This window comes from Balaenoptera musculus, chromosome 4 (assembly GCF_009873245.2).
Source record: "Balaenoptera musculus isolate JJ_BM4_2016_0621 chromosome 4, mBalMus1.pri.v3, whole genome shotgun sequence".
NCBI classification, from domain to species: domain Eukaryota; kingdom Metazoa; phylum Chordata; class Mammalia; order Artiodactyla; family Balaenopteridae; genus Balaenoptera; species Balaenoptera musculus.
Window position 1 is genome coordinate 75,121,640 of NC_045788.1, and position 22,789 is coordinate 75,144,428.

General features: G+C 40.9%; 1 protein-coding gene across 1 annotated transcript in view; it reads right to left on the reverse strand.

Annotated features, from left to right (window-relative positions):
- Positions 1 to 22,789, reverse strand: part of KALRN (kalirin RhoGEF kinase) — a 655,634-nt gene that overhangs the window by 377,942 nt on the left and 254,903 nt on the right. The window contains exon 6 of the mRNA XM_036850143.1: positions 20,830 to 20,952. Coding sequence (XP_036706038.1) covers positions 20,830 to 20,952 — 123 coding nt within the window. The remainder of the gene's footprint in view (positions 1 to 20,829; positions 20,953 to 22,789) is intronic.

A 22,789-nucleotide genomic window follows, 5' to 3' on the forward strand; every position in this document is an offset into this window, starting at 1 on the left:
CCAGGTAAGGAAACAGCAGGGGCAAAGACCACGAGGCAGGAATGACCTTGGAGCATTCAAGAAACAGCAAGAAGCCCAGGGTGACTGGAGCAGATGAGTAGGTGGTAGAGGATGAGATTGGAGGGGTAATGGGGGTCCAGACCACATAGAGCCTCATAAGCCATGGTAAGGGACTTCAGCTTTTATCCTGAGAAGGATTAAAGCATTTTGAGCACAGGAGTGGCATACCTTTGGCAGGATCGCTAGGCCTGTTATGTTAAGAATGGACTGTGGGCTTCCCTGGTGGCGCAGTGGTTGAGAATCTGCCTGCCGATGCAGGGGACACGGGTTCGAGCCCTGGTCTGGGAAGATCCCACATGCCGCGGAGCAACTGGCCCCGTGGGCCACAACTACTGAGCCTGCGCATCTGGAGCCTGTGCTCCGCAACAGGAGAGGCCCGATAGTGAGAGGCCCGCGCACCGCGATGAAGAGTGGCCCCCACTTGCCACAACTAGAGAAAGCCCTGGCACAGAAACAAAGACCCAACACAGCCATAAATAAATAAATAAATAAATAAATTTAAAAAAAAAAAAAAAAAAAAAAAAAAGAATGGACTGTAAGGAAACAAAGGTGGAAGCAGGGAGACCAGATGGAGCTACTACAATAGTCCAGGCAGGTAATGGCTGTGGAAGTGGAAACAAGTGGCCAGATTCTGGATATACTTTGAGGGCAGAACCAAGTGGACTTGCTGATGGAAATCCTTTAGCTCTTCCTCATTTCTGGGCCTCTGGTTGAGTCGCGAACTCTGACCTCTGTTTTGTTTTCTTTTTTTGGCACTGCTCCCTTCTCATCTGCCTATCTAGTCCTGACCTCTCAGTTCTTGAATCTTCTGATTCGTAAACGTCTTGCCTGTCCCTGATCCGTCTCTGTCCCTTGGCTGGTACTCCTGGTCGGCTATCAGCCATGCTCCAGAAAGGCATATGCAATGTTGCTGCTGCTTATTATTATCAATACTTCATAGTTGTGTCGTGCTTTACAGTTTAAGCCCTTTCGTGTACATTATCTCATCTGACGTGCTAGGTTTCACAGACCATTTCATGCCTTTCATTCGGCTCCAGGAGACCTCAGAGAAGAGGCATGAGTCAGCTTTGGCTGAATTTCAGACAAATTAACTCCTTGGCAGCTACAGACCTGGCAGAGAGCAGGCACTGGCTGCATATGTCAAAGTGTGTGGGTAAATTGAGCTACAAGGCTCAGGGGGGCACGGCAAATATCCTGAGGGCAAGGAACATGTTGACAGAGGGCCCCCGAGAGTAGTGGATTAAAGCTAGAAAAAAGGTACCAAGGGTGTTGGGCAGAGAACCAGGAGTGAGGTGGAAGAGGAGGGAAACCTGTGCCCTGGAGGGGGTGAACGATCAGGAGAGAAGGCTGAACCAGGCCAGTGCCAGCCACGAGTCAGAGATCTGTGTGGTCAGCCAAGCCCTGCAGGTCAGCTCAGAGAAGCCTTTCAGAAGGGACCTAGGCCACGTGACTGGGCAGCAAGGTGAGGGGAGCCAGCACTGTGCAGCAGGGTGATACTGAGTGGTACAGAGTGATGCTTTGCCTCTGCCAAGGAGCTTCCCTCTGTTTCTGGTTTGAATAGGGGCCAATTCCCAAAACATGGCTGATTAGAATCTGGTGGGTAAAGGAAAATGGGGCACCTGGAGAGGCTGGAGTAGGGAGCAAGGAACAGAGAGTAAAGACAGATACTCTTTCTCCCTGGGTACTCCTGACCTTGAAGGGAAGTCCTCCAACTCCACAGGTTAATTATCCAATAGCTTTAGAGTTTGACCCTAGGGCTAATGTCAGTTGGCTTATTTTCTCCACCTGATTCAGTGATTCTCAGTCTGGTTCTCCGCCTTGTACAGGTTTCCTGGGAGACATCCCAGCACAATTAAATCAGAGTCCAGGGCAGTGGGGCCCAGATGTGGTGTTTTTTTCAAAGCTCCTGAGGTGACTCCAGTGGGCCATCAGGATGAAGGGCTGCTGCCTTAGACATGTGCACCAGCTTCACTGGGCTTAGTTCAAAGCATACTCCTTTCTCCTTAGGACAATTCTAATGCTGACAATGGTGCCAAGAGCAAGGATCATAAAATGGATCCTGAGCAGATCAGAAAATAAATCTAAGCCTCCCACTGAGTTAGAAGAAAATGGAAATTCCACCCACAAGGCTGTTTGTGGAGACACAAACACTGCATCCTGTTCAACTCGATTAGTAAGAATAGGTCTGGTTGGTGATACATGAAGCATTTTACAAGCGCAGGTTTCCTTAGAAGGCCTGCCTTTGGAAATCTCAGTGTTAACAGAAAACACTAGATCACGTTCATTCTTGTCAGGGAAGGACACATTTTAATGGCTTTACTTCCATCTTTAGCATTAGAACCTCAGAAAGAAAGACGCTTGAGGTCAGGTGGAACTTAAAAGACCATCCAGTGGTTCCTGGACTTTACTGTGCATCACCTGGGAACCCTGTAAGCATCCTGGTTCCCAGGCCCACCCATGATGGAAACTATTCCTCTCATTCACCTTCTTTTCATGGCTGTTCAGCTTCTGCTCAAGTCATGTCCTGTAGGGTTCCCTCAAAAGTAAAGGCCATGCCTTGCCAGTTCTGCATCTTCGCTGCCAAACTCTGCTCCAGGTTGGTAACAGATGCTGTAGCATGCTTAATATCCTATTCATTCAACGAGCATTTATTAGACACCTACTAGGTGCCAGGCATTGTTACAGGCCCTGGGGATATGGGTGTGAATGAAACAAAGCTCTGTCCTTAAGAGCTTATATCCTAGTGGGCAAAATTCTCCTCACATTAGGCATGTGAATTTAAGGATGGCTAAACTGCAAGCTCCTTGAAGGCAGCTTTGTGTCTTGTGAATCTTGCTGTTCTTAGTGTCCAGCAAAGGGCAAAAAGAACACAACATCAAAAGTTTGTTGAATACACCAATGAGTGAGTACCGAGTGGTGCACCCAGAGCCTCCTATCTCAGCTTTGCCAACACCACCATGGTTGGTGCCCATGCTCTGTCATGGTCATTACCTTCAACCATTAAGAAGATTATATCTTAAAGGTAGCGGGAACCCATTTACAAAACATTCACTCTCCAGTTGTCTTTTTCTCCTCTTCCTCCTTTTCCTCCTCCTCCCCCTCCTTCTTCTTAACAGTTGTATTGAGATATAATTCACATACCATACAATTCACCCATTTAAACTCAGTGTATATAACTCAGTGGGTTTTAGTATAATAGTATTTGGTATACAGATATGTGCAACCAACATCACAGTCAATTTTACAACATTTTTATCGTCAAAAGAAACCCTGTACCCTTTCCTTTCACTACTGTTCCTCTATCCTCCATCCATCCCAAGCCTACTACTTTCTGTTTCTATAGGTTTGCCTATTCTAGACTGTTCATATAAATGGACTCATATAAATATGTGGTCTTTGGTGACTGGATTCTTTCACTTAGTAAGATGTTTTCAAAGTTTATCCATGTTAGGGCATGTATCAGCACTTCATTCCTTTTTATGCCAAATAATATTCTATTATATGTATATACCACATTTTGTTTATCCATTCATCAGTCAATGGACAACTGGGTTTTTTCCACCTTCTGGCTATTATTAATGTTTCCTTAAACATTTGTGTATAATGTATGGACTTTTGTATGGACATATGTTGTCATTTCTCTTGAGTATATACATAGCAGTTGAATCTCTGGGTCATAGGGTAGCTCAATGTTTAACTGAGGAATTGCCAGACTGTATTCCAAATGGCCACACCATGTTACACTCCCTCAAGCATTGTATGAGGATTCTGATTTCTCAAGGTCCTCACCAACATTTGTTATTATCTGACTTTTTGATTATAGCTATCCTAAAGGATGTGAAAAGGTATCTCATCGTGGTTTTGATTTGCATTTCCCTCATGACTAACAGCTTTTCACGCACTTTCAAGCATCTTTTCATACACTTATTGACCATTTGTTTATCTTCTTGGGAGAAATGACTATTCAGATTCTTTGTCCATTTTTCCATTGGGTTACTTGTCTTTTTGTTACTGAGTTGGAAGAGTTCTTTATTCTCTTATTCTGTATTATAGATTCTACATACAAGTCCCTTATCAGATAAATGAATTGCAAATATTTTCTCCCATTCTGTGGGCTGCCTTTTTACTTTCTTGATTGTAACTTTTGAATCACAAAAGTTCTTAATTTTGATGAAGTCTAATTTATCTATTTTTTATTTAGTATGAGGTAAGGATCCAACTTCATTTTTTGCACGTGTCTATCCAGTTGTCCCAGCACCATTTGTTGAAAAGACTATTCTTTCCACGTTGAATGGTCATGGAACACTTGTCAAAAATCAGTTGACCACAGACATATGACTTTATTTATGGACTCTCAATTCTACTCCATTGATCTTTATGTCTATACTTATGCCAGTACCATACTGTCTTGATTACTGTGGTTTTGTGGTAAATTTTGAGATCAGGAAATATGAGTCCTCCAACTTTGTTCTTTTTAAAGATTATTTTGGCTACTCTGGGTCCCTTGCAATTCCATACAAATTTTAGAATCCACTAGTTAGCTTCTACAAAGAAGCCAGCTAGGATTCTGAGAGAGATGTGCTGAATCTGTATATTAATTTGGGGAGCATGGCCATCTTAACAATATTTAAGTCTTTCACTCCATGAGTATGAGATGTTTTTCCCTTTATTTAGATCTTAAATTTCTTTCAACGTTTTATAGTTTTCAGAGTACAAGTTTTGCAGTTTTGTTAAATTTTTCCCAAGTATTTTATGCTTTTTGATGCTACTATAAATGGAATAGTTTTCTTAATTTCACTTCCAGATTGTTCACTGTGTGTAGAAATATCCTGAAGTCTGAACTCATTTATTAATTCTAATAATTTACTAGTTCTAATAATTTTATAGTAAATGCCTTAGGATTTTCCATATACAAAGTCATGACATCTGAGAATAGAGATAGTTTTACTTCTTCCTTTCTAATCTAGATGTCTTTTCTTTTTCCTGAATAACTGTCCTGGCTAGAACTTCCAGTGTTAATTAGAAGTGGCAGACTTACCCTGTTCCTGATCCTAGGGAGAGGGTATCCAGTCTTTCACCATGAAGCGTGATGTTAGCTGTGGGTTTTCCATAGGTGCCCTTTATCAGGCTGAGGAAGTTCTCTTCTAGTCCCAGTTTGTTGAGTGTTTTAATTATGAAAGGGTATTGAATTCTGTCAAATAGTTTTTCTGGGTCTATTGAGATAATCATGTGATTTTTGTTTTTTATTTTACTGATGTTAAACCAACCTCACAATCCTGGGGTAATTCCCAATTCATCAGAGTATATAATTCTTTCTGTATGTTGCTAGATTTGGTTTGTTGTTAGCATTTTGTTGGACATTTTTACATCCATATTCATAAGCAATATTGGTCAGTAGCTTTCTTTTCTTTTGTAATGTTCTTGTTTGGTTTTGGTATCAAAGTAATTCTAGCCTCATAGAAAGAGTTGGAAGTATTTTCTCCTTTTCTATTTTTTTTTTGAAAAGCTTCTGAAGAATTAGTATTAACTCTTTAAATGTTTGATAGAATTCAGTGGTAAAGCCCTCTGGGCCTGGGTTTTGTCCATTTCATCTAAGTTATCTATTTATTGGTGTACAATTGTTGTAGTATTCCTTTATAATCCTTTTTTTTTCTGTAAGGTTGGTAGTAATATCCCCTCTTTCATTTCTGATGCCAGTAATTTTTTTCTTGGTTATTCTAGCTAAAGGTTTGTCAATTTTGGTTGATCTTTTCAAGAACCAGCTTTTGGTTTCACTGAAGTTTTTTCTACTGTTTTTTCTTCTCTATTTCATTAATTTTCACTCTAATCTTTATTACTTCCTTCCTTCTGTTTGTTTTAGGCTTAGTTTGCTCTTCTTTTTCTAGTGCCTTAAGGTGGAAGTTTAGGATATTAATTTAGATTTTTTTTCTTTTTTTTACTACAGGTAGTTACAGCCATAAATTTCTCTCCAAGCATGGCTTTAGCTGCAGCCTATAAGTTTTGATATGCTGTGTCTTCATTTTCATTCATTTTAAGGTATTTTCTAATTTCCCTTTTTATTACTTCTTTGATCCACTGTATATTTAAGAGAGTGTTATTTAATTTCCACGTATTTGTGAATTCCCCAAATTTCTTTCTGTTGCTGATTTCTAATTTCATTCCATTGTGGTCAGAGAATGTATTTTATATTATTTTTATCCCTTTTATTTATTAAGATTTCTTTTATTGCCAATATATGGTCTATTCTGGGCAATGTTTCATGTGCCCTTGAGAAGAACGTATAGTCTGCTGTTGCTGGGTGGAGTGTTCTATAGGTTGATTTGGTTTATAGTCTATTTCTTCATTCAAGTCTTCTACATTCTTATTGATCTTCTGCTTACCTGTTCTAACTATTATTAAAAGTGGGGTATGAAAGTCTCTATTATTTTTGAATTGTATTTCTCTCATCATTTTTGTCAGTTTTTGCTTCATTTATTTTGGTGTTACATTGTTAGGTACATATGCTTATAATTTTTATATCTTCCTGATGGAGTAACTCTTCCATCATACAATGATGTTCCCCATTGTTCTCCTAGGACCACTTTTTGTTTTGGTTTTGTTTTGTTTTGAAGTCTGTTTAAAAGTCTGTTATTAGTGTAGTCACACGACCTAGGTTTTCTTATGATGCTGTTTTCACAATACATCTGTTTTCCATCCTTTACTTTCAATCTAGTCATAATCTTTGAATCTAAAGTGTTTTTCTCCTATAGACAATAAATTGTTGGATCCTTTTTTTTGTTTTTTTAAATCCATTGACAATTTCTATGTCACCTTGATTAGATTGTTTAAACCTTTTCCACAGTTATGTCATTATTGATATAGTTGGATTATGTCCAGGCCATTTTACTTTTTCTATATGTCATCAATGTCTGTTTTTATACCTCTGTTTCTTTCTATAGTGCTTTCTTTCGTTCTTCAAATATTAGTGAATATTTATAATGTAGTATTTTAATATTTTTGCTAACTTTTTTCTCTATTATTTTTTTGTTATTTTCTTAGCTGTTGTTCTAGGGTTTAACATGAATATCTTAACTTATGAGAATCAGCTTCAGAGGCATACTAACTTAATTCCACTGAGATATTAAAATGTCACTCCTGTATAGCTTTATTCCCTTTCCCCTCTTTTCTTTTTTTTTTTTTGAATTTTATTTTACTTATTTTTTTAAACAGCAGGTTCTTATTAGTTATCCATTTTATACATATTAGTGTATATATGTCAATCCCAACCTCCCAATTCATCACACCACCACCACCACCTTTGCCACTTTCCTCCCTTGGTGTCCATATGTTTGTCCTCTGCATCTGTGTCTCTATTTCTGCCTTGCAAACTGGTTCATCTGTACCATTTTTCTAGGTTCCACATATATGCGTTAATATACAATATTTGTTTTTCTCTTTCTGACTTACTTCACTCTGTATGACAGTCTCTAGATCCATCCACGTCTCAACAAATGACTCAATTTCGTTGCTTTTTATGGCTGAGTAATATTCCATTGTATATATGTACCACATCTTCTTTATCCATTCGTCTGTCAATGGGCATTTAGGCTGTTTCCATGTCCCGGCTATTGTAAATAGTGCTGCAATGAACATTGGGGTGCATGTGTCTTTTTGAATTACGGTTTTCTCTGGGTATATGCCCAGTAGTGGGATTGCTGGGTCATATGGTAATTCTTTTTTAGTTTTTTAAGGAACCTCCATACTGTTCTCCATAGTGGCTGTATCAATTTACATTCCCACCAGCAGTGCAAGAGGGTTCCCTTTTCTCCACACTCTCTCCAGCATTTGTTGTTTGTAGTTTTCTGATGATGCCCATTGTAACTGGTGTGAGGTGATACCTCATTGTAGTTTCGATTTGCATTTCTCTAATAATTAGTGATGTTGAGCAGCTTTTCATGTGCTTCTTGGCCATCTGTATGTCTTCTTTGGAGAAATGTCTATTTAGGTCTTCTGCCCATTTTTGGATTGGGTTGTTTGTTTCTTTAATATTGAGCTGCATGAGCTGTTTATATATTTTGCAGATTAATCCTTTGTCCATTGATTTGTTTGCAAATATTTTCTCCCATTCTGAGGGTTGCCTTTTCGTCTTGTTTATGGTTTCCTTTGCTGTGCAAAAGCTTTGAAGTTTCATTAGGTCCCATTTGTTTATTTTTGTTTTTATTTCCATTACTCTAGGAGGTGGAACAAAAAAGATCTTGCTGTGATTTATGTCAAAGAGTGTTCTTCCTATGTTTTCCTCTGAGAATTGCATAGTGTCCGGTCTTACATTTAGGTCTCTAATCCATTTTGAGTTTATTTTTCTGTATGGCGTTAGGGAGTGTTCTAATTTCATTCTTTTACATGTAGCTGTCCAGTTTTCACAGCACCACTTATTGAAGAGACTGTCTTTTCTCCATTGTATATCTTTGCCTCCTTTGTCATAGATTAGTTGACCATAGGTGCGTGGGTTTATCTCTGGGCTTTCTACCTTGTTCCATTGATCTATGTTTCTGTTTTTGTGCTAGTACCATATTGTCTTCATTACTGTAGCTTTGTAGTATAGTCTGAAGTCAGGGAGTCTGATTCCTCTAGCTCCATTTTTTTCCTTCAAGGCTGCTTTGGCTATTCGGGGTCTTTTGTGTCTCCATACAAATTTTAAGATGATTTGTTCTAGTTCCGTAAAAAAAGCCATTGGTAATTTGATAGGGATTGCATTGAATCTGTAGATTGCTTTGGGTAGTATAGTCATTTTCACAATGTTGATTCTTCCAATCCAAGAACATGGTATATCTCTCCATCTGTTGGTATTATCTTTCATTTCTTTCATCAGTGTCTTATAGTTTTCTGCATACAGGTCTTTTGTCTCCCTAGGTAGGTTTATTCCTAGGTATTTTATTCTTTTTGTTGCAGTGGTAAATGGGAGTGCTTCCATAATTTCTCTTTCAGATTTTTCATCATTACTGTATAGGAATGCAAGAGATTTCTGTGCATTAATTTTGTATCCTGCTACTTTACCAAATTCATTGAATAGCTCTAGTAGTTTTCTGGTGGCATCTTTAGGATTTTCTATGTATAGTATCATGTCATCTGCAAACAGTGACAGTTTGACTTCTTCGTTTCCAATTTGGATTCCTTTTATTTCTTTTTCTTCTCTGATTGCCGTGGCTAGGACTTCCAAAACTATGTTGAATAATAGTGGTGAGAGTGGACATCCTTGTCTTGTTCCTGATCTTAGAGGAAATGCTTTCAGTTTTTCACCATTGAGAATGATGTTTGCTGTGGGTTTGTCGTATATGGCCTTTATTATGTTGAGGTAGCTTCCCTCTATGCCCACTTTCTGGAGAGTGTTTATCATAAATGGGTGTTGAATTTTGTCAAAAGCTTTTTCTGCATCTATTGAGATGATCATATGGTTTTTCTTCTTCAATTTGTTAATATGGTGTATCACATTGATTGATTTGCGTATATTGAAGAATCCTTGCATCCCTGGGATAAATCCCACTTGATCATGGTGTATGATCCTTTTAATGTGTTGTTGGATTCTGTTTGCTAGTATTTTGTTGAGGATTTTTGCATCTATATTCATCAGTGATATTGGTCTGTAAGTTTCTTTTTTTGGAGTTATCTTTGTCTGGTTTTGGTAACAGGGTGATGGTGGCCTCATAGAACGAGTTTGGGAGTGTTCCTTTCCCTGCAATTTTTTGGGAAGAGTTTGAGAAGGATGGGTGTTAGCTCTTCTCTAAATGTTTGATAGTATTCACCTGTGAAGCCATCTGGTCCTGGACTTTTGTTTGTTGGAAGATTTTTAATCACAGTTGCAATTTCATTACTTGTGATTGGTCTGTTCATATTTTCTATTTCTTCCTGGTTCAGTCTTGGAAGGTTATACCTTTCTAAGAATTTGTCCATTTCTTCCAGGTTGTCCATTTTATTGGCATAGAGTTGCTTGTAGTAGTCTCTTAGGACGCTTTGTATTTCTGCGGTGTCCATTGTAACATCTCCTTTTTCATTTCTGATTTTATTGATTTGAGTCCTCTCCCTCTTTTTCTTGATGAGTCTGGCTAATGGTTTATCAATTTTGTTTATCTTCTCAAAGAACCAGCTTTTAGTTTTATTGATCTTGGCTATTGTTTTCTTTGTTTCTATTTCATTTACTTCTGCTCTGATCTTTATGATTTCTTTCCTTCTGCAAACTTTGGGTTTTGTTTGTTCTTCTTTCTCTAGTTCCTTTAGGTGTAAGGTTAGATTGTTTACTTGAGATTTTTCTTGTTTCTTGAGGTAGGCTTGTATAGCTATAAAATTCCCTCTTAGAATTGCTTTTGCTGCATCCCATAGGTTTTGGATCGTCGTGTTTTCATTGTCCTTTGTCTCTAGGTATTTTTTGATTTCCTCTTTGATTTCTTCAGTGATCGCTTGGTTATTTAGTAACGTATTGTTTAGCTTCCATGTGTTTTTGTTTTTTACTTTTTTTTCCCTGTAATTCATTTCTAATCTCATAGCGTTGTGGTCAGAAAAGATGCTTGATATGATTTCAGTTTTCTTAAATTTACTGAGGCTTGATTTGTGACCCAAGATGTGATCTATCCTGGAGAATGTTCCGTGCGCACTTGAGAAGAAAGTGTAATCTGCTCTTTTTGGATGGAATGTCCTATAAATATCAATTAAATCTATCTGGTCTATTGTAGCATTTAAAGCTTCTGTTTCCTTATTTATTTTCATTTTGGATGATCTGTCCATTGGTGTAAGTGAGGCATTAAAGTCCCCCACTATTATTGTGTTACTGTCAATTTCCTCTTTTATAGCTGTTAGCAGTTGCCTTATGTATTGAGGTGCTCCTATGTTGAGTGCATATATATTTATAATTGTTATATCTTCTTCTTGGATTGATCCCTTGATCATTATCTAGTGTCCTTCCTTGTCTCTTGTAACATTCTTTATTTTAAAGTCTATTTTATCTGATATGAGTATAGCTACTCCAGCTTTCTTTTGATTTCCATTTGCATGGAATATCTTTTTCCATCCCCTCACTTTCAGTCAGTATGTGTCCCTAGGTCTAAAGTGGGTCTCTTGTAGACAGCATATATATGGGTCTTGTTTTTGTATCCATTCAGCAAGCCTGTGTCTTTTGGTTGGAGCATTTAATCCATTCACGTTTAAGGTAATTATCGATATGTATGTTCCTGTGAACATTTTCTTAATTGTTTTGGGTTCGTTTTTGTAGGTCCTTTTCTTCTCTTGTGTTTCCCACTTAGAGAAGTTCCTTTAGCATTTGTTGTAGAGCTGGTTTGGTGGTGCTGAATTCTCTTAGCTTTTGCTTGTCTGTAAAGCTTTTGATTTCTCCATCGAATCTGAATGAGATCCTTGCTGGGTAGAGTAATCTTGGTTGTAGGTTCTTCCCTTTCATCACTTTAAGTATATCATGCCACTCCCTTCTAGCTTGTAGAGTTTCTGCTGAGAAATCAGCTGTTAACCTTATGGGAGTTCCCCTGTATGTTATTTTTCATTTTTCCCTTGCTGCTTTCAATAATTTTTCTTTGTCTTTAATTTTTGCCAATTTGATTACTATGTGTCTTGGCGTGTTTCTCCTTGGGTTTATCCTGTATGGGACTTGCTGCGCTTCCTGGACTTGTGTGGCTATTTCCTTTCCCATGTTAGGGAAGTTTTCGACTATAATCTCTTCAGATATTTTCTCTGGTCCTTTCTCTCTCTCTTCTCCTTCAGGGACCCCTGTAACACGAATGTCGTTGTGTTTAATGTTGTCCCAGAGGTCTCTTAGGCTGTCCTCGTTTCTTTTCATTCCTTTTTCTTTATTCTGTTCTGTGGCAGTGAATTCCACCATTCTGTCTTCCAGGTCACTTATCCATTCTTCTGCCTCAGTTATTTCTGCTATTGATTCCTTCTAGTGTATTTTTCATTTCTGTTATTGTATTGTTCATCTCTGTTTGTTTGTTCCTTAATTCTTCTAGGTCTTTGTTAAACATTTCTTGCATCTTCTCGATCTTTGCCTCCATTCTTTTTCCGAGGTCCTGGATCATCTTCACTATCATTATTCTGAATTCTTTTTCTGGAAGGTTGCCTATCTCCACTTCATTTAGTTGTTTTTCTGGGGTTTTCTCTTGTTCCTTCATCTGGTACATAGCCCTCTGCCTTTTCATCTTGTCTATCTTTCTGTGAATGTGGGTTTTTTTCCCACAGCCTGCAGGATTGTAGTTCTTCTTGCTTCTGCTGTCTGCCCTCTGGTGGATGAGGCTATCTAAGAGGTTTCTGCAAGTTTCCTGATGGGAGGGACTGGTGGTGGGTAGAGCTGGCTGCTGCTCTGGTGGACAGAGCTCAGTAAAACTTTAATCCTCTTGTCTGCTGATGGGTGGGGCTGGGTTCCCTCCCTGTTGGTTGTTTGGCCTGAGGCGACCCAACACTGGAGCCTACCGGGCTCTTTGGTGGGGCTAATGGTGGACTCTGGGAGGGCTCACGCCAAGGAGTACTTCCCAGAACTTCTGCTGCCAGTGTCTTTGTCCTCATAGTGAAACACAGCCACTCCCCGCCTCTGCAGGAGACCCTCCAACACTATCAGGTAGGTCTGGTTCGGTATCCTACAGGGTCACTGCTCCTTCCCCTGGGTCCTGATGTGCACACTACTTTGTGTGTGCCCTCCAAGACTGGAGTCTCTGTTTCCTCCAGTCCTGTCAAAGTCCTGCAGTCAAATCCCGCTAGCCTTCAAAGTCTGATTCTCTAGGAATTCCTCCTCCCGTTGCCGGACCCCCAGGTTGGGAAGTCTGACATGGGACTCAGAACCTTCACTCCAGTGGGTGGACTTCTGTGGTAACACTGTTCTCCAGTTTGTGAGTCACCTACCCAGCAGTTATGGGATTTGATTTTATTGTGATTTTACTCCTCCGACCGTCTCATTGTGGCTTCTCCTTTGTCTTTGGATGTGGGGTATCTTTTTCGGTGAGTTCCAGTGTCTTCCTGTTGATGATTGTTCAGCAGTTAGTTGTGATTCTGGTGCTCTCACAAGAGGGAGTGAGCCCTTTCCCCTCTTTTTGTGATGTTATTATACACATTACATTTATAAATGTTATAAACCCAGCATTAGATTGTATCACTTTTTATAATTTTATGTATTTTGAAGAAGCTGAGAGAAGAAAGCAGAGTAAATAAAAGTTTATAGCTCTTGTTATATTCACCTCCTTATTTATCATTTCTGGATGTTTTCTTCTGTCCCTGTGCATTCAAGTTACCATCTGGAGTAACTTCCTTAGCCCTATACAGCTTTACTCTTACCTCCTTTGTGCTGTCACTGGAAAATATGTTACATTTCTATATGTTATAAGCTCAGTAGTACAACGTATACATATTATTTTATACAATGGATTTTTAAATCAGTGACGAGAAGAAAGAAGAAGAAATTTGCACCTATGCTGTCTTTTATAGTTATGTAATTACCTTTCCCAGTGCTCTCTGTCTTTTTCGTACAGATTCAAAAGAGCGAGTCTGGGGTCACTCGCTTTCATCATAAAGAACTTCCTTTATTGTTTCTCATAAGGCGTGTCTGCTAGCAACAAATTTCCTCAGTATTCGATTATGTGGAAATATCTTTATTTCACTTTCATTTTTGAAAGATAGCTTTGCTGAATATGGGATTCTTGGTTGACAGTTTTTTTCCATTAAGCACTTTGAATATGTTATTCTACTTCCTTCTGGGCTCCATTGTTTCTGATGAGAAATCAGTTATTATTCTTATTGGGATTCCCCTGTGACAACTCCTTTCTCTCTTGCTGCTTTCAGGATTTTCTCCCTATCTTTAGGTTTCAGTATTTTCACTATGATGAATCTGTTTGTGGATCTCTTTCCTTTATCCTACTTGGAGTTCCTTGAGTTTCCTGGCTATGTAGATTATTTTTCAATATTTGGGAAGATTTCAGCTATAATTTAAAAAAAATGTTCCTTTCTCTCTTCTCTCATTCTAGTACTCCCATTATGCATATGATGGTACATTTGATGATGTCCTGCATTTTTCTGAGGCTCTGTTCACATTTCCTCTTTCTTTTTTCTTTCTGTTCTTCAGATTGCATAATCTCTATTGCTCTATCTTCAAGGTTCTTCTTCCAATTCACTTATTGTTGACCTCCTCTAGTGAATTTTTCATTTCAGTGATTGTATTTTCCAACTCCAGAACTTCCTTTTGGTACTTTTCAAAATAAATTCTATCTCTTTATTGATATTCTCTGTTTGGTGAGATGATATCATCATACCTACTTTTACTTCTTCAATTATAGTTTCCTTCAGTTTTTGGTTTTTAAAAAAAAACATATTTATAATGGCTACTTTGAAATCTTTGTTAAATCTGATATCTGGTCACTCTCACAGGCATTTTCTGTTTCTTGCTTTTTCCAGTGTGTGCTTTTTATCCATTTGTTCCCCCCACCCCACCCCCCAATCATACATTTCTGTTTCTTTTCATAGCTCATAATTTTTTGCTGGAACCTGGACATTTAGATAATACATTGTAGCATCTCTGGGTACTGATTCCCACACTTCTGGGGCTTGTTATTGTTATTTACCTGCTTATTTGTTTAGTGACTGGCTGGATTATTTTAGTGGGAAACCTCTGATGTTGCTCCTCAGGGGATGCAGCCTTGGGTATGCCCACAGTCACCCTGGGATGACACTGGTCTTCGCGGTCCTCTCTTTAACGTTCTCTTTCCCTGACCACACCCAGCTGTTCCACTAATTTCCAGCTCATTACTCTATTGCTTTCAACAATGTCCTGGGGTATAAATATAGATCTGCTTCACAGATCTATCCAATCAAATCCAAGCTCCTTTGAAGGGACAGTTCCTGAGGTCACTACTTAAGATTTGTTCTGGCCCCAGGAAGTCTCTTTCTCTCTGGCAAACCAGCCTGCCTACTATTTATCCTATATCTCCAGTGACTGTAGAAATCTTCTCCCAGTTGCCTCTCACCATAATTTCCCTAAGGGCATTTTTGAGAGTGCTATTGGCTTGAACTTCTCTACTCTCTATTGCAAATAAATGCAGTTGCTTTGGGACAAGATTTGGGGCTCTCTGTTTTATAGTTTGTTTCTACTCCCAGGCAACACTATTTCTCAGCAGTGTTGTGCCCATGGTATAGCCTCTGCTCCATGAGTGGGGGCTAGGCAGAAGAAGGAGTCCCTACCTCTTGGCCACACTCACCTAGAACTTAATTTCAGCAACAGGTAGCTTGGACCAGGATATGAAATGTCCTATCTGGGAAGACAGTCCTTCATTTGGGAGCTGGGGGCAAAGGAGACCCTGTGTTCTTGGTTGCACTAGTCTGGAGTAGCGTTTCCATTTCGTTGAGCTGGGAGGTGGGAGGAAAGAGGGTCCTGGTTCAAATACCACAGATTCACTGTTCTTACCAAGTTTTAGTAAATTTTCTTGAATGTTTCTTCATTTGCTGTGTGCACTTAGGACCATTTCTAGAGACTTTAAATGGTTCTTTTAAAATAATGTCTACCAGTTTCACTGGAGAGTAGGTTTGCAAAGCGCCTCATGCTGTCATACTAGAAGTGGACTCTCTTTCGGAACCTGTAATGCTTTATTTTAGGGCGTGACTATTTTATAAATACATATACATCTCCACAGAACAACAGTTCTCTAACTTTAATACGTACATAAATCACCCATGAAACTTGTTAAAAAATGGAGGTTTGGGGGCCTCATCCCCCAGAGATTATGATTTTCTAGGACTGGGGTGGAAGCCAAAAAGAAATCTACATTTTTAGCAAGTCTACTACAAGATTCTTTGAAAAAAAAAATTGTACTAAAAAGACTAATGCATACAAGCTGAGACTCATCTCTTCTCTTCTTCAACAGGTTTTATGTGTACTAAGAGACTTTGTGGCTATGACAGGGTCAAATCCTGGCTATTAAACATCACAATAGTGTGTGTGTGTGTGTGTGTGTGTGTGTGTGTGTGTGTGCGTGTGCGCGTGTGTTCCCCAAAACCTGAGCTCTCTGGGGCTCTCCTTTTTCTTAATTCTGCCTTCTGTTGTGAAAGGCTTTCTCACAAATTCTCCTTCCCCTGAGTGTGGCCTCCTGCTCTGATGGGAGTGTGGGCGATGGAAGTGGGGTCACTTCATCATAGGAAGTGCTGTCTGTTTGGGGGTAGGGAATTACTTGTGTAATCATGGTTTGGGGCTGCTGAGAATCAAAGATGACAGAGGACCCCAGAGCAAGGCTTCTCAAATTGGGGTCAGGAACCCTGCTCAGAATCTTTACCTCTCTTGCACCAGATCTGATTTTTCCTTGGTGCTACCATTTGTAACTTTCCCTCAAAGAGAGCACCACAGGCTTTGCTGCAATTGGTCTGATTTGCACACCATCAAGTGGCAGTATGTGCCTCTGGTGAGCAAATTAATAGGATTAAAGCAGCTATCAACATGCCGCAGCAGAAAGGCTTCCTACTGTCCAGCTGCACATGGTTATCACTAATGTGAGTCCTCACAGTCGTAACAATAGAAAATGAATATCACTTCATATTTTAAAACTCTAGACAGAAACCATTAGCAATTTATTTTTCCCAAAGAACCAGCTAATTAAAATTGTGAATAAGACTGTGTTATGTTTGTATGTACTCCTGTGAGTGTCTTTTTCATGAGGTACTAGAGCACAGATGGCTACCTGATTGTTCTGTTGCGTATTACAGTACAACCCGACCCTAATTCCATCTGCCCACACTCCCATCAGAGGAGGAGGCCACATTCAGGGGAAGGAGAATTTGTGAGAAAGCCTTTCACAACAGAAGGCGAAATTAAGAAAAAGGAGGGTCCCAGAGAGCTCAGGAAACCTGGCTTTATGAGGCACTATAAGAAGCCAGAGAGTATCTTCCTACTGGGTTTAGTAGGTGGGTTATTATTATTATTATTAAAGATCAAAAGAATAGGATTCCCCAGTGGAAACTGCAAAAAAACATGTTATAACAAAAAGCCAAAGATCAACCAATTTTAACCTTTTTCTTGCAGAGTTGCTCACGTACCATACTCAGTGGGGCATTATACTCCCACACTCTCCACATGTTAATAATTGATAGCCTTTATTGGTACCAATTCACAGACAAAATTTAGGAAATTTCTGATTTTGCTTCCACGATTTAATGATATGCAATTATTTCTCAGTAATGGTCACCTCAGCTGGGGTCGGGTCTTTAACTGGTATATAAAACTAGACATATGAAAACAAAACTTAAAAAACAGATAAATTATAACTAGATCATCTTCATTTACCAAACAGTATACCTAGGGGTTCTTTAAATTATAAAGAAGAATTGGTACTTTATAGAGTTAACTCACAGACCATTAATTACTATCAATGAATGAACAATAAGCATTAAGTCAGTACTGATTATTAATTGAAAAATATACCTGACCTCCCCTCATTTAAATGGAGCCCCTTTTGTCATCCTCCATCGTAGCAGCGCTTACTCTTCCAACACGAGACTTATTGATTTGTATTTATATATTTACTTATGAGATTACATAATATCACCTGTCTCTCCACTGGAACCTCCATGGACAGACCATTTTGTTCACCACTATATGCCCAACATCCAGCACAATGTCTAATCCTTAATTATTTGTGGAATGAATGAAGAAAGAAGTCATGAGGTTCTTGGGATCTTATATTGGGGAGGGTGATCGATAGGCTTTAGGATTCCCTTGAATCCCCTGAAAATGCCTTAAAAAAGTTGTCCACATAAATTTCTCTGGAGAGAAGACCCACAACTTTCATTAGATTTCAAAGGGGTCTGTGACCTCCCCGAAAGGTAAGGGATCACTGGCCTATTTCACTGATAAAACAGGATTCAGTAGCAAAGAACTCACCTGTAGCCTGAAACAAAGTACGCTGCATGTACCTTTACATGGACAGATGTGTGGGCATATGTATAGGTTCTTTTCCAAGAACCGCAAAGGAAATGCCTCAGTGAACTTACAAAACAATCCACATTCCCACTTCCCCTGAGTAACTGATCATTCCTACAGTCACTGGGCTCCAGCAGTAGCTGCTTAAATTCATCTGTTTCTTGGCAGCAACATCCATCACTCAGGCCAGAGAAAAGGAGTCTGTAATTCCCTCTATTCACCTCCTTGGGTTGCTGACATCCGTCTTAGGGGAAGTCCCTTTTAATAAGAAACCTGTAAACCTCCCAGTTAACAAAAGCACCTGCGGTGTTTATAACGCACCAGTTCAGCCAATTTGATCAAACAACCCTGGGATTTCCCTTCCCCTGCCCTGCAGCCAGAGAGGAGAGCCAGCCTAATCAGGCTAAACAGGCCTCCGAGTGCTGCAGGCACTCACAGCAATGGGAGACTAGAGATGGGCTGGCACATGCTAATTGGCTGTTGTATATTAAACCTCCTCTTCCTCCCTCCCAGCTCCAGAAGATGCTTCCCTTCAGTAAATTTCCTCCCTCGTTTTCATTTTTTTTGTCCTGAAAATGGAGACTTCAGAAGTAAATTTGTCAGAGGAAAGGTTTTTGATGTGTTATTAACTCTCAGTTATCCATATTAACAGAGAAGAGCAGTGGTGCAGATAATTCAAAGCCAAAGGCTCTTTCTATTTAACTTTGTAGTTCATTGTTTTGAGGGGCTTGATGGTAGACTTACTTCCCTAATTATGTTTGTCTTTGCTTCTTATTAAAATGAGTTTGTCTGCCTTAGGGCCAGGTAGTTGGGTGACATGAAGATTCTGGCACAGAATTTGTAAAATTCACCAGGGGAAATCCACAAGGCACACAGATAATCAAACCTGACTAGATTTGAGTTCATGTTCTTAATCACCTGTGATCAATTGGTTTGCTCGTCTGTGACTAAAGCGAGCCTGGGATGAGACATAATTATAGAAGACTAGTTGGACTAGTCTTTGCATTTAGATGAAGACAAGACTGCTGTGGCCCAAATTGGTAACACAGTCAATATTGATCTTTTCCCTGCCTGGTCCCACAACCTTCTGTTCTGCAGCCAGAGGTCCCTTCCCATGCAAATCTCACGCTGTTCACCTCTACCTTACATCCTGCAATGGCTCCCTGTGCTAATCATTAGGGCTATTCACAAATACCCACTCTCTCCTCCCCAACATGTGGAGGTAGGACCATATACCTCCACCCACGATGTGAGATGTGGCCGTGTGACTGGTGTTGGGTAGTGAAATGCGTCACTTCTAGGTGGAAGGTTTCAGAGCTAGCGTGCGCTTGGCTACTTGCTTTGTCTGCTGAGGCACTGGCTGCATCTGAGACAGTGGCTGCTCCCTCAGTCTGGGTCCCCGAGTGAGTGCGATGAGAACAGCCCCCATCAGCCAGTGATGGGCATGTGGTAGGAACAAGAAATGAACCTCTATTACTTTAAACCACTGAGACTGTACTTTTCTTAGGTCACTCAGCATCTCTATCACCGCACATATCAAGCTGTACCATGACTGTCTGAGTTATCTCCCTAACTAGACACTGAAAACTTGAGGCCAGAATTATTTCTGTGTATAACATAGTCCAGTGTATAACACTGTTAAAACAACTCCATAGAAAATGAAATTATCTTCCTTCCTGGCCTCTGTGATCCTCTGTGTTTATGTTTTTCTAACCCCCGCCCCCCTTCCCAGCATCACCAGATGAAATGATATGGTGCCTTTGGAGTTAAGATACATGGGGAACGGTGGAGCTATTCTTTTGTACCAGTAGTACAAGCACGAAGAGCTGGCAGAGGGGAGAGAGAGAGAGATGTCGAGGCATACTTAGGCTGCAGACATTTCAGATACAGCGGGTTCAAGGGGCAGACAAGATTTCAAAGTCTTGGGGAGACCACATGGAAAAATTACTATCCCAAAGTGTTAGTTTTACGAGGAATCACAGGTGTTATCTGGACTAGATTCCTGTATCACCAGCATCATCATTATCATAATACCAATATTTACTGATAACGGACTATGTACCAGGCACATCTCCAGCCACCTTACAATTAACTCATTGAATCCTCACAACAACCCTATAAGGTGGCTATTATTATTTCCATTTTACAGATGAAGAAATGGAAGCACAGACAGGTAAATTTCCTATGGCCACACAGCTAGCAAACATCCATCCCTCTCTGAAGTCAGCGTCTGCTTGAAGTCTCCCCATCCCGGGGGGCTCACTAACTTCCAGTACATCCCACCTCCTGAGCCATGTGCTGCCTCCCCCTCCAACTGCCGTCCCCTGGACCGTTCTGCCTCCTAGACCAACACAAGATAATTCCACCCTCTTCTCTCCAAGGCAGCCCTCCACATAACTGAAGGCAGCAACCGTGTGTCCCGCAAGGCTCCTCTTCTCCAGTCTCAGCAGCCCAGCTCACTCAACCGTTTCCAGCGCGCCACAGCCCGAGGTGCCTCTCGTCCCAGCTTAGTGACTCACCCATGCCAGTGGGTTAAGTCAGCGGAGTGGAACTGGGCACTCTCCCTTCTACTCTTGCACTGGGCTGATAGCTTCTACAACCCCAGCACGTTCCTTTCACCATGTAAAGCAGGGTCTGGAGGCAGAAATGAGGCCATAATCTGCTGCGGAAACAGCCGGCTCACCACATGTCCTGCACTCGTCCCTATCTTGGCAAATGGAATGCTGAAAGGGACCGCATGTTCAGAGTTTCTCCTTCCTCCTCGGCTTGTAAGTCTGTTTCTGCCCTCTCCACCGCGGCCCCGTCCCCCTCGTTATTCTCCTGCCCCCGAGAAGACACCCTGCACTCACCATGGAGTTCATGGCGAAGTGATTGTGCTGAGTCTGGAGGTCGAGGGCGTGCTGGTAGCTGACTCCAATCTCTGTATGGCTCTGGAGGAATAACTCCTTGTTGTGGCTTATCCAGTCGAACATCTAGAGGGGGAAAGAAGGCACACAGTCATCAGGGGGGTATGGGTCCAACAGCAAGGAACTTTCAGAGCTCCTGGGAGAAAAGCAGCCTTCCTGCTGGGGTCCAGTGAGGACCAGTCATCGCGCTCAGGGTTGGGGGTGGCCCACAGCCTGGCTTCCCAGGAGAGCCCTCCCCCTTAGCAGAAGGCCCTGCCACCAGCCTCCATGTTTCCCTGCAGAGCCTAGGGGAAGAGAGAAAACGAGTAAGAGGACCAAGGAGAAGGGGGAGGAAGCTGCTCACTTTCCCTAGTTACTTCCCCTTTTATACTCCAATAAAGATGTTTAAAAAAAAAAAAGCTTTTAGAAATCGTCAAAAGCCACGCCCCCCTCAATGCGTGCTTTAGGGACAGGTGAAATGGAGACAAGTGGGAGGTTTAATCCACTCCCTACTGCACCAGCAGGAGAGAGAGAGACACTTGTTGGAAGCCACAGGGCATCCTCACATGCCCCATCCCACTTACACTGCCTGACCACACATTGCTGAACTGACTCTGAACGCAGTCAACTTTTCTTGTGACTCCACAGCCTCACAGTTCCAGGGTTTCTGCTGTGACCCATGAGGAACCAGAAGAGGAGGACTTTAAGGGTAGAGTAAATACTGCCTAGCACAGTGGGCACTGAGCCATTTTCCTCCCCATGGCTCTGTACCTGGTTTTCATTTAGGTTTCCAGCTCTCCCACAGGTGGTCCATTCACTTTTAGGGGAGCTACCCAGAACCTCAATTCCAAGGGAAAGCCTGGTCAACCCTAAGGGTTATCCCTTCTCAGGACACCAGATCTAAGCCAATCAGTGTATGACATTTCCTGACCCATGGGATTGTCTTAGAAACAGGAATGTTATCCAATTCAGTACAATAAAACACAAAGGGAAGTTTGCTGCAAGCTTCTGGGAAAACAGAACTGTAGTTGTTTAGATATGACTTCTCTTCCTCTGATACTGTCATTGGGACCCTGCACCTCAAATTGCTGTAGCCGTTCTGCTGGCAGCTTGAGGGTGAAGCCAATGGGCAGAGAAAGAGTGTAGCAAAAACAATGGCAGGAAACAAGCAGAGCCCTGATTAAGCCTTGCCTGATCTCCACACTGTGTCTGGACTTCCTTAGTACCCGAGCCAAGAAATCCTCTTTATTATTCAAGCTGATTTAATTTGGATTTTCTGTAATTCTCTGCCCAGAGTAGTCAAGTGATATAGCCAGGAAACGTGTTAAACCTTTGGAGAAGAGGATTGCTATACTTGGAAGTCATGGTACATAGTTTGGGATGAGCTAAAGGCTGCAGCTCAGTTGCAGAGTAGAGCAGGGAAGAATGGAGCACAGGTGTAGGCTGAGAAGCTGCAAAGATCACGCCAGCTTTCCTGGAGGCAGAACCACAGCCTCATTCCATTTATCCCCTTTAAACGGAAAAGCGAATTTACTTTTTCAGTTACGTTTAACCAGCATTTATCGGACATTCATTATATGTCAGGCACTGTACAAGGCAAAAATGATTAATATGTGGTTCTTGAGTTTAAGTGGCTTAAAAGCCAGTGTGGAAAGCAAACATGGACTCAGATACAGTGTTAGCACAACTTGGCATATGACTTGATTAAAATCACAACTCAACAAAGAAATCTATCAAGATAAAGGTCAGTGTGGTGTATCAAGGTAGCAGCCTCTCTTGATGGTGTGAAAAGAGGGAAGAGCAGAGAAGGCTTCCCAGAGGAGGTGACACCTGACTTGACCCTGACTCAGGTAGGAATTAGCCAGGTGAAAGAGTGAGATGTGGGCTCCAGGCAAAGGGAAGATCAAATGGGCAGAACTGTGGG